A 15505-nucleotide genomic window follows, 5' to 3' on the forward strand; every position below is an offset into this window, starting at 1 on the left:
GTGTAAATCAAAGCAGTTACTTCGACGACTTCAATACGACCTATTCCACTATTGGTATTTAATTAATGGTCTTACTATTTCTAGCTGTTGCGTTCGGCTTGCGGAGGAGATGTCGGAGCGGGGATAGATCCCGTTGTGGATATGTGCATATTGTGAGGGACTTATCGTTCGATCTACGAGATTCCTAAGGCGTGGCTTCCAGGTTCGCCCCTTTACTCCCCCATCTAATGTACCCCTTGGGAGTGCTTTAGAAACCCCCAAATCAATAAAATGAAGACTTTCCCGCTCGCTTATTCCGGGCAAGGTCTGCATATTTTGGATGCGGCTCAGCTGAACTCGCTGCAATGACTCGGGGCTGTGGCCCGGATGTCTACTACATGTTTTCTTCTTGGTGTTTAGTTGGGGGTTCCAAACCCGAAAATGCTGCGGAATGGAATTTTCGCTCGACTTGTCGAATCTGCCTTTGTGCTGAACAGTTGGATGTACGGTGGATGGCAAAATTCGGTGTCGCCGTTGACTTGTCGACACATGCGGACAGAGCAGTATTATTGCCTGGACTCAATTGAGGAACTGTTTTGAAGCCCCTTAGTTGGCGGCCAAGCTACTGCACCCAAGCGTCATGATCTCGGCCGGAGGCGGGGTCGGTGGCCGGCGCGCGGCGGGGTAGTGCGCCGGACTCAGACGAGCATGCTGCATGCAGCTTCCCACCCACCTACTGTCTCAATTCGTACCCAATGTTGTCCGGATCCGTACCCAACGTGGTTGAGACACAAGTACCCGGTTGAATGCAACGTAGGGATTTTGGTTGAGTTGACAAGTGATTAAGGACCTTCAATAACTTTGCGGCATTGGTGAAGACTGAAGCCAAGACCGGCCTCAATCTGCACACAAGATCTTGCACACAACCAGCAGCTCAAGTCAACATCTCACCTCCATCATGGCCAATCTGACCAGCGTCATCAACGACGAGATCAAGCGCCGCAACGCCGAGATCTCGTCCATCAACGAGCAGATCCACGCCAACCCCGAACTGGCCTACGAGGAATACAAAGCCCACGATGCTTTTGTCTCCGTCCTCCAATCCCTCGGGTTCGAGGTCACCCCGCACGCCTTCGGCCTCGAGACGGCATTCTCCGCCGAGTACGGCTCCGGCGGCCGGCTGGTCATTTACAACGCCGAGTACGACGCGCTCCCGGGGATCGGGCACGCCTGCGGGCACAACCTGATCGCATCCTCCTCCTTCGCCGCGTTCCTCGGCGCCGCCGCCGCGCTCAAAACCTCCCCCCACCAACCCGGCCGCGTCCGCCTGCTCGGCACCCCCGCCGAAGAAGGCGGCGGCGGCAAACTCAAAATGATCACCAACGGCGCGTTCGCCGGCGCCGGCGCCTGCCTGATGGTGCACCCGGGCCCGGGCCACAACCTGCCCCCCCGGACCCGCGGCGTGGCCTTTGTGCGCATGCTGGCCAACATCAAGACGCGCGTGCACTACACGGGGCGCGAGTCGCACGCGGCCATCGCCCCCTGGGACGGCGTCAACGCGCTGGATGCTGTCTGCCTGTCCTACAACGCCATCAGCATGCTGCGCCAGCAGATCCGCCCCTACGAGCGCGTGCATGGGGTGTTCCGCGCCGCGGGGGACCGCCCCAATGTTACTCCCGCTGATTGTACGGTGGAGTACTACTGCCGTAGTGCGACGAAGCGCGGGGCGGAGGCGTTGTGGGGGAGGTTGGAGAAGTGCTTTGAGGGGGCCGCGATCGCGACGGGGTGTGCGATGCGTTTGGAGCCGCTGAATTCGTACGCTGATGTGCGCCCGAGCAAGCCGTTGTGCGAGGCGTATATTGAGGCGATGCCTGAGGGGACGGTGAGCATGGACGAGCCTGCGGATATCCTGGCGGGGAGTACGGATATGGGTGATGTGTGCTACGAGTGCCCGGGGTTTCATGGGGTGTTTGGCATCGACACCAAGGAGGGCGAGGCGAACCACACCAAGGGGTTTGCGGCTGCTGCTGGGACGCCGGAGTCGTTTGAGCGGGCGCTGGAGTGCGGGCGGGGCATGGCGGCGGTGGGGTGGAAGGTGTTGAGTGATGATGCGTTTGCGGAAAAGGTCAAGAGGGAATGGGAGGAAGATATGCAGCGGGCGGCGGAGGGGAAGGTTGCGTCATGAGTTGGCATAAATAACTAGTTGTGTGCAGGGAGGTTGAATCGCTGAAATGATGAAGGTCCTGGAGGCGAGAAAAAAGGAGATCGCAAGTGTAATGAAGAGAGTGCTCAAGTCACCAAATGCCGCCCGATCCGTTGGGAACCAGAAAATGTTAGGCTCGATCGAATCTTGTCAAAGTGTTTCTGCTATTCACGGATTACTTCCTCTCATACTCTCCTCCGTTGATACGAAGAAGCATGAACTCATTTTGGTTGTCTCTTCCAGGCCAAGCTCTGCCTGTGGAAACCCGAGAAGAGGGAGAGATTTGAACCCCACCTTCGCCAGGTCCAGCCCAATCAAAACGAACTCTTTCGCATGATGCATGGATCGGTACGTACCGGGCGGGTCAGTTCAGGAGATATTGGCCTCTCACGACAAAGGATCGAGCCATCATTCCGACGAGGCCGAATCTCAGCTCTCCGCGAACATTCGCTCGTTCTGTTCCGATTCTTCCCAACCAACCCACGACCGGTCTCACCAACCTACACAGCAGGCATTCAATTGTGCTGCGTTCCCGTCACACGAGGCGACCGTAGTATCGCCCGATCTTGCGAATCTGCCCCTCGAAAGACAAGTACGCTGCTTGTCCGCCCGACGTCGCCATGCACCTCCACGCGGGTCGGGGTAGTGACCCCTCAGTGCGACCACTCCGGCTTCGAATCTCACAGCCGGCTGCGACGATACTTTTGGCGGCGACATTCCTACCGACGGTGCTCGGGCACGGAGGGCACAATGCGGACAAAATTCCCGAAGGGGAGGCTATTTCTCTCGAGCCGATGGTATGCTGGCGTCATGTTAAACGGAGATGGCCAGCAGTTGGCTGACAAGGCGCAGGACACGATACTATGGATACACATCTTCGTTCAGATGCTTGCCTTTGGCATCCTCTTCCCGCTCGGGATGGTCCTAGGGGTGAGTAGGCCGCCGGCTCAAAAGTGGTACAGGACTGACGGGTCTGTTTCTAGATAATCAAGAGCCGATGGCACGTTCCGTTGCAAATATTCAGCACCGCGCTCGCACTGCTGGGCTACGCCCTTGGTCACCTACACCGCGGCCGCCAGTTCCAGCCGGACAACGTCCACGCAAAAGCCGCCACGCCCCTTTTCTTCCTCATGGTGGCCCAGGTTGTCTTTGGCGTCTACCTGAAGCTGCACCTCGAGAAAGGGATCCACGGCCGCATCCGACCCTTTTTCCGCCTGGTACACAGCATCAACGGGAAGGCATTTCCGATTTACGCATGGGTGCAAATGATCTTTGGTGGCATCACGGCGCTGGGCTTCTGCCAGGGCGACCATTTGGGACAATGCCTGGCCCACTTCATCATGGGCGGCGCTTTCATCGCGTACGGCGTCCTCCTCACCATCCTCCTCCTGGTCGGCCAGATCTGGCTCCGCCGCACCGGGCGCAGCCAGGAGTTCTTCGACAGCGCCGTCATCGCGGCGTGGGGCTGCGTCAACACCTTTACCGAGCACCGCTGGGGCACCGAGTGGGTCCGGAACGACTGGCAGCACACAACCATGGGCATCATCTGGTGGAGCGCGGGCCTGGTGGGCGTGTGGCTCAGCAGGGACAGGGACGGCGCGCCGAAGCGCAACTTCATCCCCGGCTTCGTCATCCTTATCACCGGCTGGGGCATGTCGGCGCACCCGCAGGAACTGATGATCAGCGCCATGACCCACCAGATGTTTGGCTACACCCTCATGGCGGCCGGCCTCACCCGCATCATCGAGGTTTCGTTTATCCTCAGGGATAAGGCCAGTGTCTCGGAAAGCGGCCGAGAGTACAACAGCTTCCAGTTCATCCCCGTCTTCGTAAGTGCCCCACCTTTGCTACCCTCACAGAAGAGACTAACACGAACGGCAGCTCCTCTACGCGGCCGGCTTCCTCTTCATGGGCGCCACCGAAGAACAGATGCTGCTCCTGGCCGGCTCGGGCATCGACCACGTCGCCTACGTCATGATCCTGTACAGCCTGGCGTCGCTGCTCTTCCTGTTCACCATGACGCTCATCCACGTTTACGACCGCGCCAACCCCGTCCCCAAGACAGGGCAAACGACTCGCGGTGCCGGCGGCGAGGACGCGCGCCTGCGCGACGCCAACGAGTTCGAGCTGGACGGGCTTGTTAGTGAGGATGAGGATGAGGAGCGCGCTGCGAGGCGGAAGCTGTTGACGGATGATGGGTTGGAGGAGGAAGATGGGCCGAGCAGCCCGAGCACGGTGGGGAGGAATAGTGATCGCGTCGCGTAGATGAGTGGGGGTGGAAGAGCGTGTTTTGTTCTGTTTTGTCGTCCTCTGCATTACTAATGGTGGGCTTGGTCGGGTTGGGTTGGGAGTTTGGGCTGCCGATTTGGAGAGCGGTGTGGTCATTCCTTTTTCGAAAGTTTGAGATAATAGTTATTGAAGTTTCAGCAATAGTAGTGCTATTCTGGGTTTATCTCCGGTCAAACCTTTCGCGTTATGGCGGCGCCGAGATGTCAATCGAAGGATACTGCTTCGTCCGCAGGCCCTCATGGATCCCACCCCCCCCTGATGATGCAGTTTTGCAAAGACGTTGATGGGACGCCCTTTAGGTAACACAGGGCTTCTCCAGCCCTTGATCAACAACCACCTTCCTAATACCGTCAAGGGCGTGGCCAGGATCAAGAGTCAGACCGGCACGATGTGACGGATCCATGATCCATGATGCTCATCCCCCGCAACCCCTCATTTCCCCAACCGTCATCAACCGCACCGATACAACCGGGCCGACAACAACACCAGTCCGTATCTCCGCCTTCATTCCGGGCAAAACAGCCAAGTATTTAACAACAACTCCACGACACGCCACCATCCCCACAACAAACCGCAACAATCCACCAAAGACTCATCAACAAAACAAAACCCAACTTTCCACAAATCCAATCGCCCACCCATCAAAATGTCAACCACCACCCCCCCAACAATAACCCTCCACGCCCGCTGCCTCTGCCAAACCCTCACCTTCAGCACCCCCCTCCCCCCCACCTCCCTCCCCCTCCCCACCTCCTCCTGCCACTGCACCTCCTGCCGCCACCTGACCGGCGCCCTGCGCGCCTCCGACGCCCCCTGGCCGGGGCCCGCCCAGCCCATCCTCGAAGCTGCCACTAGGGAGGGCACGCTGCTGCGGCGGTATGCGCAGACGGAGAGGATGAATATCTTGTTCTGTGGGCGGTGTGGGAGTGAGTTGTTTTGTGAGCAGCATCCTGAGCCTGGGGGGTACGGGGGGTGGTTGGAAACAGGGGAGGGGGTGGAGTATATGGTGTTTACGGGGGTGTTGGGGGTGGAGGGGTGGGAGGGGGGGATGGGGCCCGTGGTGAGGTGTGTGGATCATATTTTTGTGGGGGATACGAAGGATGGGGGCGCGTTGCCGTGGTTGAGGGGGGGGTTGGATCGTGTCGGTGGGGATGGGGAGGTGTCGCCGGCGAGGGTTTGGTTGGGGGGAAGGGATGTTAGTGAGGAGGTTCCGGCTGGGGTGAGGTGGCCGGCGGTGGATGGGATGGAGGGGGTGAAGGGGTATGAGGTTGGGTTGAAGCAGCAGGCCGGGGCGGAGGGGGATGTGCCGATTCGGTGCCATTGTGGTGGGATCGATTTGGTGCTGCGCGCGGGTGAGGCGCAGAGGGAGTTCGAGGAGACGCAGAGGCGGGGTGGGGAGCTGCCGTGGTTTGTTGACCCTACCACGCACAAGGGGCTCGGCTCCCTGGATGCCTGCGACTCGTGCCGGACCGCGGCCGGGTCTGAGGTGTACAACTGGACCTTTGCGAAGCTCAAACATATCTCGTTTGCGGGGGCCAACCAGGAGGGCTTTCCTGCTGACACTCTGCAGCTGAAAGCGGCTGCTGAGGCAAAAAAGGGCGAGGGGCGCGATCCCAGGCTCGGTACCATCACGTTTTACGCCAGTTCGCCCGACGTTCAGCGGTACTTTTGCGGCCGGTGCTCTGCAACCTTGTTCTATGCTGTGGATGAGCGGCCCGACATCGTTGATGTGGCGATCGGGTTGCTGCACTCACCCGATGGTGCGAGAGCTGAGAGCGTCATCTCGTGGTCTTTTGGGGGTGACATGACTTGGAGGCAGGACATGATCGGTACTTGGAGGGAGGGGTTGTTACATGCGGTGGAAAAGGAGGTGGAGGAGTGGAGGATCGAAAGGGGCTATCCCAAGCACTGGCGCAGGGTTGCAAGGGAGGAAGCTAAGAAGAGCGGCGGAAAGTGAGAGACGTATACTTCCAAACGCTACGGTCTGACTGATGCGTTTGAAACCAAAGCCCTTAGATGTACGCACTCTCGCACTCTGTCGCCGCTCGCAAAGTAGCAGTTCATAAATTTCAATTCCATTCTAGCTAACATAACTGTAATACCCCCAGCGAATCCGTTATTTGATCGTGTTAGAGATCTCAATAGAAGTAAGTAAACATAGCCATAAGGCAAAAAGGTGAACCACCCCCTGCAGCAAAATAGCACGTCACCTGTAGGATTCGAACCTACGCTCCCGAAGGAACTGCCTAACATGCTAACTGTTGATTAGCAGGGCAGCGCGTTAACCACTCCGCCAAAGTGACCGTTCTGAGATATAGTGGAGTATAGCTGCTTGACGTATGGCCATGCCTGATGTTCCATCGGCAGCCAGCGAGGCATCCGGCTAACTGATCCACCCAAAACAGTTGAAGGGCTTAAACTACAACAACCAGGCATTGAGTCAAGACTAAAAATCCAACTATAGGGGCATGTCTGCTAATACTCTCAATACTGCATCATACTTAGTGATATGTATAGAATGCCTGACTAAACGTTGATCTTTGGTCGAGATCTAAGCCTCTCATCCCTGCCTCTAAACTAGGCCCGGAAGCTGGATAAACGTAAATGTTCCTTCGTCTCAAGGATGGAAAGGCATTTATGTCGAACTTCAACGGCTTTCCTTGTAAAGGATGCAAGGAACCCACCGACTCTATTCCTGATCTCGACCAAGTTACCTAAATGAGTTACTTCCCCCATTAGCTAGTCCCACTCCATACGACCCTGCCAACGCTACTCGCTCCTCCAGGTTTCCCCTCGCGCCCATTGACGGAAGTGTTAAATCCGGGAACCGGGTCGGTCGATATCTCAGCCATGTCAGGTACTGCGACTGGGGGCCACAATAACGATTTAGCCATCTAATTTACCGGCCGGTTGGTATCGATGCGCCCGAATCAACTAAAAGACCGCCAGCGTAAACAACGATCAGCCGTCTTGGCATAGCGGTGATGATGCAGGCATGCATATTCAAGCAGGAGGCTATGGCAAGGTAGGAAGGGTAGGAAGGGATATATATTCTCACCCGGATCCCGTTCCCTGGCTCTAAGTGCGTCACGGTTCTCTCATCCAGAACTCGTGGGTTGTTAGTCAGTAGTCACTCCATTGTCTATCCCACTCCACCATGAGACTCCTGTCCGGCTTGACTCTGGCCCTGGCCGGGTCAGCAGCGGCGGCGAACTCGACCTACTACAACCCGATCCTCCCCGGCTGGCACTCGGACCCATCCTGCATTCACGTCGACGACACCTTCTACTGCGTCACCTCCACCTTCATCTCCTTCCCGGGCCTCCCCATCTACGCCTCCAAAGACCTCATCAACTGGAAGCACATCAGCCATGTCTGGAACCGCGAGTCCCAGCTCCCCGGCTACAGCTGGGCCACCCTCGGCCAGCAAAACGGCATGTACGCAGCCACCATCCGCATCCGCGACGGCACCTTCTACGTCATCTGCGAATACCTCGGCGTCGGCGGCAAAGAAGCCGGCGTGCTCTTCCGCACCACCGACCCCTTCGACGACGCCTCCTGGAGCGACGCCGTCACCTTCCCCGCCCCCAAGATCGACCCGGACCTCTTCTGGGACGACGACGGCAAAGCCTACGTCGCCACCCAGGGCTGCCAGCTCCAGGAAATGAACCTCGACACTGGCGAAATGGGCCCCATGATCCCCCTCTGGAACGGCACGGGCGGCGTCTGGCCCGAAGGCCCACACATCTACAAACGCCCCGACGGCTACTACTACCTCATGATCGCGGAGGGCGGCACCGCCACCGACCACGCCATCACCATCGCGCGCTCCAAAGCCCTCACGGGGCCCTACACCCCGTCCCCCAACAACCCGATCCTCACCAACCGCGGCACGGACGAGTACTTCCAAACCGTCGGCCACGGCGACCTCTTCCAGGACGCCGCCGGCAACTGGTGGGGCACGGCGCTGGCGACGCGGTCGGGTCCCGCGTACGAGTCGTACCCGATGGGCCGCGAGACGGTGCTGTTCCCTGTGACGTGGCAAGACGGCGACTGGCCGGTGCTGCAGCCGGTCAGGGGCAAGATGGAGGGGTGGGCGCTGCCGCCGACGTCGCGCGATGTGCCGGGCACGGGGCCGTTTAATTCAGATCCGGATGTGTATGACTTTAAGGAGGCAGGGGCCGCGCTGCCGAGGAATTTGGTGTACTGGCGCGTGCCGAGGGAGGGTGCGTTCTCTGTGGCGGAGGAGGGGAAGGGGTTGCAGGTGGTGCTGAATAGGAATTCGCTTGCTGGGTTGCCGGGTGGTTCTGAGCCTGCGGCGAGGGCGATTTCGTTTATTGGGCGCCGCCAGACGGATAGTCTGTTTACGTTCAGCGTGGATCTAGACTTCGAGCCGCTGGCTGATGGCCAGGAGGCGGGCGTGACGGCTTTCTTGACGCAGAATGCGAACCTGCAGTTGGGTTTGGTGCAGGTGGACGGGCAGCTGAGCTTTAGGTTCAATGTGTCCGGCGAGGTGAAGGAGAGTGCGGTGCCGAAGGCGTGGGCGGGCGAGAAGGTCCAGCTGGGGATCAAGATGGCCGAGCCTACCGAGTACAGCTTCTCGGCTTCTCTGGCGTCTGACCCCAAGGAGACGGTTGAGCTGGGCAAAGCCTCGGCGAAGTTGTTGAGTGGTGGTTCGGGATCGTTCGTCGGGACCTTGATCGGAGTGTATGCTACCTGCAATGGTGCTGGGGTGGGTGTTGATTGCCCTACTGATACGCCCAATGCGTACTTCACGAAGTGGAGGTACACGGGAGACGGGCAGTACATCACAGAGACCGAGTTGGCTCCTCGTGAAGGCAAGGGCAAAGGAAAGGGCAAAGGCAAGGAGGGAAAGGGGAAGAAGAGAAATAGCCTGATTCTGTGATGGTAATTGGTATTAACGGACCGGCAAACGGCTTATACAAATTAAGGTACTGATAGTATTAGTTTCACGCCTGTATTGCGTATGAGTGCCCCATTGTGTTTTGTCCTAACCCTTCCTTCACCTGGCCATCAGGGGTTCTTCCTATCACGGGCGCTTCTCGAACACCAACTGCGCACCATCCTGCAACAAACGTTAGCACAACCATTCATCACAATTCTTGGAAGAAACACTCACCATCGGAAACAGTGTCGCAAAGACACGAATCTCCTCCGACTTGTCCGTAGCCACATGCTTCCAGTTCAACTCCAGAGCCGCCTTCCCGATCATGGCCGCCATGGTAAGGGGTACATATCTCCTCGCAAGGCAATCATGCGCCCCAGCGCCAAACACCAACCAGTTCTTGGTCTTGGATTCAGCATCGCCAGTGATCCACCTGTCCGGATCAAACGTGTCCGGGTTGGGATACACCTTCGGGTCGTGCAGCGCGGGATAACACGACGGGATGACCATGGCACCCTTGGGAACCGTGTAGTCAGGGGTGATGGGGAAGGCCTTGGTCGCCAGGTACGGAACGAAGATGACGGGCGGCCTGTACCGCAGCAGCTCCTTGACCACGGCCGCGGTGTAGGTCAGAGACTCCAGCATCGGCAGGTCAAACGGCCTATTCCTGTCCCCGCCCCTCGCAGCAAGGTTCTCCTCGCGCAGTTTATCCAGCACATCATGACGTTGGGCAAGGATCTGAAACAACCACGTGGTAGCGCTGCTGGAAGCGTCCTGCGAAGCAAACAAAAAGGTGAACAGCGTCTCCGAGATCTCCACATCCGTGAACTCGCGGATCAGGTTCGACGGCTTCTCCACGTCCGTCTCCCCCGCAGCAACACGCTCGCGGTAGCGGTTGGACTCGAACATGTGGCGGACCCAATGGTCGACAATGCACGTCGGGGCGGCGCCGGTGGCCATGTTGCGCTTGCAGGCGGCGGCGCACTTGGCGAACTCGGCGTGCACGGCGTCGGCGGTGCGCTTGCCGCGCCAGGGCTTGGTGAAGGGGATGTAGATGGAGAAGGGCACGTTGACGAGCTCGAGGGCGGCCGTGGCCTGGTAGTAGTCGTCGGCGATCTTTTTGACTGCTGCCGGCGAGATGTAGTCGCCGAAGAAGGTGCGGCAGGAGAGGGCGCAGTTGATCTCGCGGAAGAGGGTCATGAAGGGGAGCGGCTGGTTGGCGTTGGCCTGGCTGGTGGCGACGAACTTGTCGAAGTAGTCGGCGAAGACCTTCTCCTGGGCGGGCAGGTAGGTGGCCATGGCTTTGTTGGTGAAAAGGGGAGTTAGTCCCCGCCGGTACTCGGCATGGGTCTTGCCCTGGAGGAACACCCATGCTTTATGGCCAAGGATGTCTTTTGCGAGTGGCACAATGCACGGTTCGGTGTAGGTCGGGGATTTGAACACCTTGTGCGCGAGGTCGCGGTCGGAGGCGAGGACAACGAATCTGTTGCAACAGGCGTTAGATTGGTATGCATCAGGGAAAGGTTGGGACATGTTACATACTTGTGAAAGACAGAGACGCAACTGAGTGGCCCGCTTGCCCATTGTGCAAGATATGATTCGAATTTCGGATGCAAAGCCTGAATGAAAGGTCCGGTAAAGGGGACCTTGAACCGAGGACCTGTTATAGAGCCTTTCCGATACAAGTACATGACTTGAACGAGGTGTTAGCTTAGTGAAGTTAGATTCCATGGGTGAGCTAAGGGAGCTCCAGCGCTTGGTCACATACCTTGATCATAAACCACCAATCCGAGTAAAGCCGTGATAACGTACTGCCATGCAGACCATCCTGCAGTTACGCCCACAACACCATCTCGCAACTGCCATGATGAACTCCCAGAAGCCAACCCTGAAGAGCTCAGGAGCCGCTCGGGGAGACTGCTGGACGCATTGACGAGATCAGCGGCCATCTTGAAGTTGGGGTTGAAGAGACAAACTTCCCACCGCCAAATTGTGGAAAACAGGACGCTTCATACCTTTTTGACTTACACACTTTTCGGCCCCGAGATAGGGGTATCGGGGTTGGCCCTCCGGGTCGCTGGAGAAGCTCCAATTTAAACTGCCGAAGTAGGACTAGACTCCGAATACTGCGTGTAATTCAATGCCAAGGCCAAGAAACCGGAGACTAGTCCTATTATGGCCAGGTTGGAATGGTTCTCGCCTCTTCGTGGTCTGCTCATCCACACCTTCGTTCCTGACCCGCTTCCGTTCATTGACAAACTGAAGCAAATGTTCAGAAACGTCCACGAAATTTGCAAATTTGCGTCGTTTTATCGCTGGGTTGCCATTGATCGAGCGGTGGCCAGTTTGAAACGACACCAAGCCGCAGATCATCTCCAAGCCCTCGTCTCGTGTGACTAGGACAACAGTGGAAACGTCTCCATCCTTTCGACCTTTTCTGGTAACGACACCCCGGTTACAGCTTGTTCACTCACACACTCAACCCACTGTTACCTGCACTACGAATAGTTAGTCTGGAAGTCCTTGCACTCCTTGGTGCCAACTTTCATCAGGGACCACTGAACCAACCCGGCGCCATCTCCAACACCATCTCCCCTCCCTCCCGAAATGCGTCGCACTCTCCGGCGGTCTTGTGCTGCTTGTGCCAAGTCCAAGCACAGCTGCGATCTCGGTACACCCCGTTGCTCTCGCTGCACCAAGCGCAGAGTGCAGTGCGTGTACGCGAACGAGCCCCTAACCGCGGCCCTATTACCGCCTTCAGACGAATCCGGCTCATCCGGACCCTTGGTTGGTTACAACAAGTTTCCACCCGTCGACCCCTTTGAATCATATCCGTCAACGAGGTTGCCCCGGGCACACGTCCAGCGTCTCATCCACAGCTGTATGTGCTTCTTCCAAGTTCCATCACTACTCCCGGCCCGTCACTCATCAAGCGTAGTCCTCCACAAGATTGCTTTCCAATATTACCCTCTCGATCTCAACGCAACCACAAATCCCTTCCTCGTGTCTTGGTGGCCACTCGCCCTCGGTGATCCAGCTTTGTTCCATGTCTCTCTTCAAACAGCATGTCTAGATGAGGAACTCCTCGCTCAAAAGGGGTTCCATAACTCCGAGATCCTCATGGCCGATTCCGTCGCGTTACTTCGGCGGAAGGTTGAGAACGAGTCTCTGGCTGTGCAGGACGGGACCATGAACTCGGTCATCACTCTAGCAACTATTGAGGTGAGTGAACCTCTCACTAAAGATTCCGGCTAATAATCACTGACTCCCCCCCCCCCGCCCCTAGTTTGGCAAAGGCAACATACAAGTCGCCAAAATGCATGTCGACGGGGTAAAAAGGCTAGTCGGGTTAAGGGGCGGCATCAACTCGGTGAGGCAAACTAGCCCGCTCACGGCAAGGATGGTCAGCTGGTGAGTACCAAGCCAAGTAACCTTGCTCCACTAACAATATGGCAACACTTACACACGTCAGGGTATCGATGCTCATCATGGGCCATCCCCAGTTTGAGACGCAAGATGATATGGGCACTGGAAACGGCATACCCCCTACACCGGAGTGGCAGTTAAGTTTGAATGCCATCCTAGAGGCTCCTTCCGAACTCACCCTCCTTGACATCGATGAGGAAGTCAAAGAGGTTTTCATCCGTCTGCGCAGTGTCTTCCAGAGGGCACAGCAGACACCATTTACATCCACCCGGCTCCATGACCTGGCGGGTTTCGTCATACATCGGCTGCTACCTTCGGCTCAAGATATGGCAAACGAAACAGAGCCATTGACCGAATGCGTGCGCTACGCAATCATCCTCTACATGTTCATCATGCAGGGCCCCACCTACTTTACACACGTCGTAATATTCAGCCACATTCTTGGCCGGTTCGCCGGGCACCTACAACGGCGCGAACAGGACACCCAAGACCCAATCGATGTTTGGTTTCTCGCAGTTGGGATGGTGGCATCCACCGGAACTCCTCATTACGCCTGGTTCAGGGACACAGCAAGGGCCATAGCCGTACCATTACAGCTGGGGGCCTGGGACGACGCCTCAATTCACATCAAGAGCATGTTGTGGCTGGAGACACGGCAGGGGGAAAGCATCTTTCGCCCGCATTGGGATGCTATTTTCGACGGGACGGAGTACCCACAGCCGTCAGTTCTGGCGGTCCATAGATCACCAAATATCCCCAGCGCGGCGTTCATATGATAAAGAAGTTCATAATACCGTAAATCTGAGAAACCCGTACCAGCAGCTGGGTGAATGTGATGTTTTCCGTAAGCTACCACGAGGGATAATCTAGGGAAATTTCCAGTCAAACTCCCGAACAGAAGCCCGCCAGTTATCGCCACAAAACTTGGTTGACTCGAGCGCACCGCTCTCCCCTTCCTCCCGTAGCCTCGACACCCTCACCATCTCCGGACCCGGCACGCCACGCCCAAACATGTCCACCGAAACCCGAAACTCGGGCTCCTCCTCGCCGTACAACACCCCGCGATCCTCCACCCACTGGAACAGGCACGACCCGCACCCGCTCCTCACCCCAAACGTATTCAGCTCCACCAGCTCACAGCTCTCCGACTCCTCGTCATAGAACAAGTCAAACGAAAACCCCTGCTCCATCATCAACCGATCCAGCCGATCCCCCCTGCTCTCCACCACCCCCAAAATCAACCCCCTCACCTCCTCCGCCGCCCTCACCAGCCCCCGCACCAACCTCTCCTTCTCCTCCACATCCACCCGCTGAAACCGCCACGGACTATACCACCTATACTGACTCACCCCGACCACCCTCCCATCCCCAGGACAACAAAACACCCTATACTCCCTCTCACTCGCCATCCTCCCATCAAACCTTAAAAAGAACAACTCCACCCCCCCATCCCCATCACCCCCCCCCTCAGCACGCTCCAAACACCCCACCACCGCATTCCTCGCCCTCACCGAAACCACCAACCGCCCCACCACCTCCTCCACCGTCCTTAACGGCCCGTTCCCCCCATCCTTGGGCGAGCACGCCGCCAGCCGCAGGAACAGCCCCTCGGGCGGGAACACCAGCTGGGCGCGTAGTGCGGGGAGGATGGTTTCGGCGAGGTCCTCGCGGAAGAGCCGGTTGAGCTCGCCGCGGGGGAGGGAGGCGTTGGTGGCGGCGAGGAGGAGCCGGGTTTGCGGGGGGGTGAGGGTGATGGTTTGGAGGGGGGGGATTGTGGTTGGGGTGGTGGGGGTTGTGGTGAGGGGGGTGGTGGTGGTGGTGGTGGGTGGTTGGGTGAGGCGTGGGAGCCAGTGGTGGAAGGGGTGGGGGGTTTTGGGGGCGGGAACGGGGAGGGGGCGTTGGCGGGTTTGTAGGATCAGGGGGAGCCAGCGCTTGAAGGAGTAGGGTGCTTCGTCGGGTCGCGGGAGGTCGGGTGCGGATGCGGCGGGGTGGAAGGAGGTGTTGAAGGCTTGTTGGGGAGTGTCGTGGTGGCGCTCGGCGGCTTTGACGAGGAGGGTGTTGATTTTGACGAATTTCATTGTTGGTGTTGTCTGGTAGTTTTTGTTGGTGTTGTATGTTGTTGTTAAATGTGGGAAGCGGTCAAGGCTCGATGAGTCGATTATCAAGTGGTTTGTGGGCGAAATAATATTCCAAGTTGCGGGCCGGGTCGATGGTAATAATTAGGCAACAGCCAGCACAATTTATCAAGTGCAAAAGAAGGTCGCCGTTCAGAGTTCAGACACAACCATGTTGTTTGCTGAGTTGTACAAATATGCACCAAACAAAAAGACTACAAAAGTGCAAAAGCAAATGCCCAATAACAGGATTGAACTGTTGACCTTCGCATACCTTATACGGGTTTCCCGGTATTAGTACGACGCTCTAACCAGCTGAGCTAATCGGGCTGTTTGATTGGATGTTGGTGGGTTTTCGTGGAAGACTAGTAGTACTCGGAACCGGCATCTCGAAAAGGGGCAACCACCAAACCCCCCCTTTTTTCATTATCTTTCTAGCTTCTTCTTTCTATCCGTTTCTTTTCATTACACTCGGTATTAGGTTACTACTAGTAGGTTACTACGTTTCTAATTACACAGTTAAGGGTTTGCTTTGGTGGCACTGTATACCTACAGGTAGTGAATTAGATCTAAGACTCTAGACGAGAA

At 57.3% G+C, this 15505-nt stretch overlaps 7 protein-coding genes and 2 non-coding genes across 9 annotated transcripts; 5 read left to right on the forward strand and 4 right to left on the reverse strand.

The window, feature by feature from the left end:
• Nucleotides 1–589: 589 nt before the first annotated feature.
• F5144DRAFT_128996 (uncharacterized protein) lies at nt 590–2340 on the forward strand. The gene is made up of 2 exons (XM_066782283.1): nt 590–792; nt 865–2340. Exon 2 carries the CDS (start codon nt 938–940, stop codon nt 2162–2164), a length of 1227 nt encoding a protein of 408 aa, XP_066646893.1. The 5' UTR covers nt 590–792; nt 865–937; the 3' UTR covers nt 2165–2340.
• A 652-nt stretch (nt 2341–2992) lies between these two features.
• On the forward strand, nt 2993–4447 carry F5144DRAFT_482831 (uncharacterized protein; the record flags this gene model as incomplete). The annotated part of the gene is made up of 3 exons (XM_066785357.1): nt 2993–3112; nt 3166–4011; nt 4064–4447. The coding sequence occupies 3 exons, from the start codon at nt 2993–2995 to the stop codon at nt 4445–4447; spliced, it is 1350 nt and encodes a 449-aa protein (XP_066646894.1).
• Nucleotides 4448–5607: 1160 nt separating this feature from the next.
• F5144DRAFT_563253 (uncharacterized protein) lies at nt 5608–6578 on the forward strand. The gene has a single exon (XM_066788362.1). The coding sequence runs from the start codon at nt 5715–5717 to the stop codon at nt 6426–6428; it is 714 nt and encodes a 237-aa protein (XP_066646895.1). The 5' UTR covers nt 5608–5714; the 3' UTR covers nt 6429–6578.
• Nucleotides 6579–6675: 97 nt separating this feature from the next.
• F5144DRAFT_t54 lies at nt 6676–6774 on the reverse strand. Its single transcript has one exon. It is a non-coding gene; the product is annotated as a tRNA-Ser (tRNA).
• Nucleotides 6775–7628: 854 nt separating this feature from the next.
• On the forward strand, nt 7629–9377 carry F5144DRAFT_610138 (glycosyl hydrolase; the record flags this gene model as incomplete). The annotated part of the gene is made up of 1 exon (XM_066791652.1): nt 7629–9377. The coding sequence occupies one exon, from the start codon at nt 7629–7631 to the stop codon at nt 9375–9377; it is 1749 nt and encodes a 582-aa protein (XP_066646896.1).
• Nucleotides 9237–11438, reverse strand: F5144DRAFT_618893 (cytochrome P450). Its single transcript, XM_066791949.1, has 5 exons — nt 11393–11438; nt 11146–11294; nt 10920–11070; nt 9612–10860; nt 9237–9557 (listed from the first exon to the last, which is right to left on the reverse strand). The coding sequence occupies exons 3-5, from the start codon at nt 11066–11068 to the stop codon at nt 9522–9524; spliced, it is 1434 nt and encodes a 477-aa protein (XP_066646897.1). The 5' UTR covers nt 11069–11070; nt 11146–11294; nt 11393–11438; the 3' UTR covers nt 9237–9521.
• A 91-nt stretch (nt 11439–11529) lies between these two features.
• F5144DRAFT_563256 (uncharacterized protein) lies at nt 11530–13623 on the forward strand. The gene is made up of 4 exons (XM_066788363.1): nt 11530–12258; nt 12316–12599; nt 12664–12788; nt 12850–13623. The coding sequence occupies exons 1-4, from the start codon at nt 11985–11987 to the stop codon at nt 13577–13579; spliced, it is 1413 nt and encodes a 470-aa protein (XP_066646898.1). The 5' UTR covers nt 11530–11984; the 3' UTR covers nt 13580–13623.
• Nucleotides 13624–13627: 4 nt separating this feature from the next.
• Nucleotides 13628–15242, reverse strand: F5144DRAFT_506531 (uncharacterized protein). The gene has a single exon (XM_066786471.1). It carries the CDS (start codon nt 14879–14881, stop codon nt 13670–13672), a length of 1212 nt encoding a protein of 403 aa, XP_066646899.1. The 5' UTR covers nt 14882–15242; the 3' UTR covers nt 13628–13669.
• On the reverse strand, nt 15154–15247 carry F5144DRAFT_t53. The gene has a single exon. It is a non-coding gene; the product is annotated as a tRNA-Ile (tRNA).
• Between the last annotated feature and the right edge of the window lie 258 nt (nt 15248–15505).

The sequence above is a fragment of the Chaetomium tenue genome (assembly GCF_020726465.1).
Source record: "Chaetomium tenue strain MPI-SDFR-AT-0079 chromosome Unknown F5144scaffold_2, whole genome shotgun sequence".
In the NCBI taxonomy this organism is placed as follows: domain Eukaryota; kingdom Fungi; phylum Ascomycota; class Sordariomycetes; order Sordariales; family Chaetomiaceae; genus Chaetomium; species Chaetomium tenue.

Coding starts and splice junctions, on each gene's coding strand:
- F5144DRAFT_128996 (XM_066782283.1), top strand. CDS start 938: ATGGCCAATCTGACCAGCGTCATCAACGACGAGATCAAGCGCCGCAAC.
- F5144DRAFT_563253 (XM_066788362.1), top strand. CDS start 5,715: ATGGAGGGGGTGAAGGGGTATGAGGTTGGGTTGAAGCAGCAGGCCGGG.
- F5144DRAFT_618893 (XM_066791949.1), bottom strand. CDS start 11,068: ATGTACTTGTATCGGAAAGGCTCTATAACAGGTCCTCGGTTCAAGGTC. Junction 10,861..10,919: donor TGCGTCTCTGTCTTTCACAA/GTATGTAACATG, acceptor CTGTTGCAACAG/ATTCGTTGTCCTCGCCTCCG. Junction 9,558..9,611: donor TTGCGACACTGTTTCCGATG/GTGAGTGTTTCT, acceptor CGTTTGTTGCAG/GATGGTGCGCAGTTGGTGTT.
- F5144DRAFT_563256 (XM_066788363.1), top strand. CDS start 11,985: ATGCGTCGCACTCTCCGGCGGTCTTGTGCTGCTTGTGCCAAGTCCAAG. Junction 12,259..12,315: donor CCAGCGTCTCATCCACAGCT/GTATGTGCTTCT, acceptor CATCAAGCGTAG/TCCTCCACAAGATTGCTTTC. Junction 12,600..12,663: donor TCACTCTAGCAACTATTGAG/GTGAGTGAACCT, acceptor CCCCGCCCCTAG/TTTGGCAAAGGCAACATACA.
- F5144DRAFT_506531 (XM_066786471.1), bottom strand. CDS start 14,881: ATGAAATTCGTCAAAATCAACACCCTCCTCGTCAAAGCCGCCGAGCGC.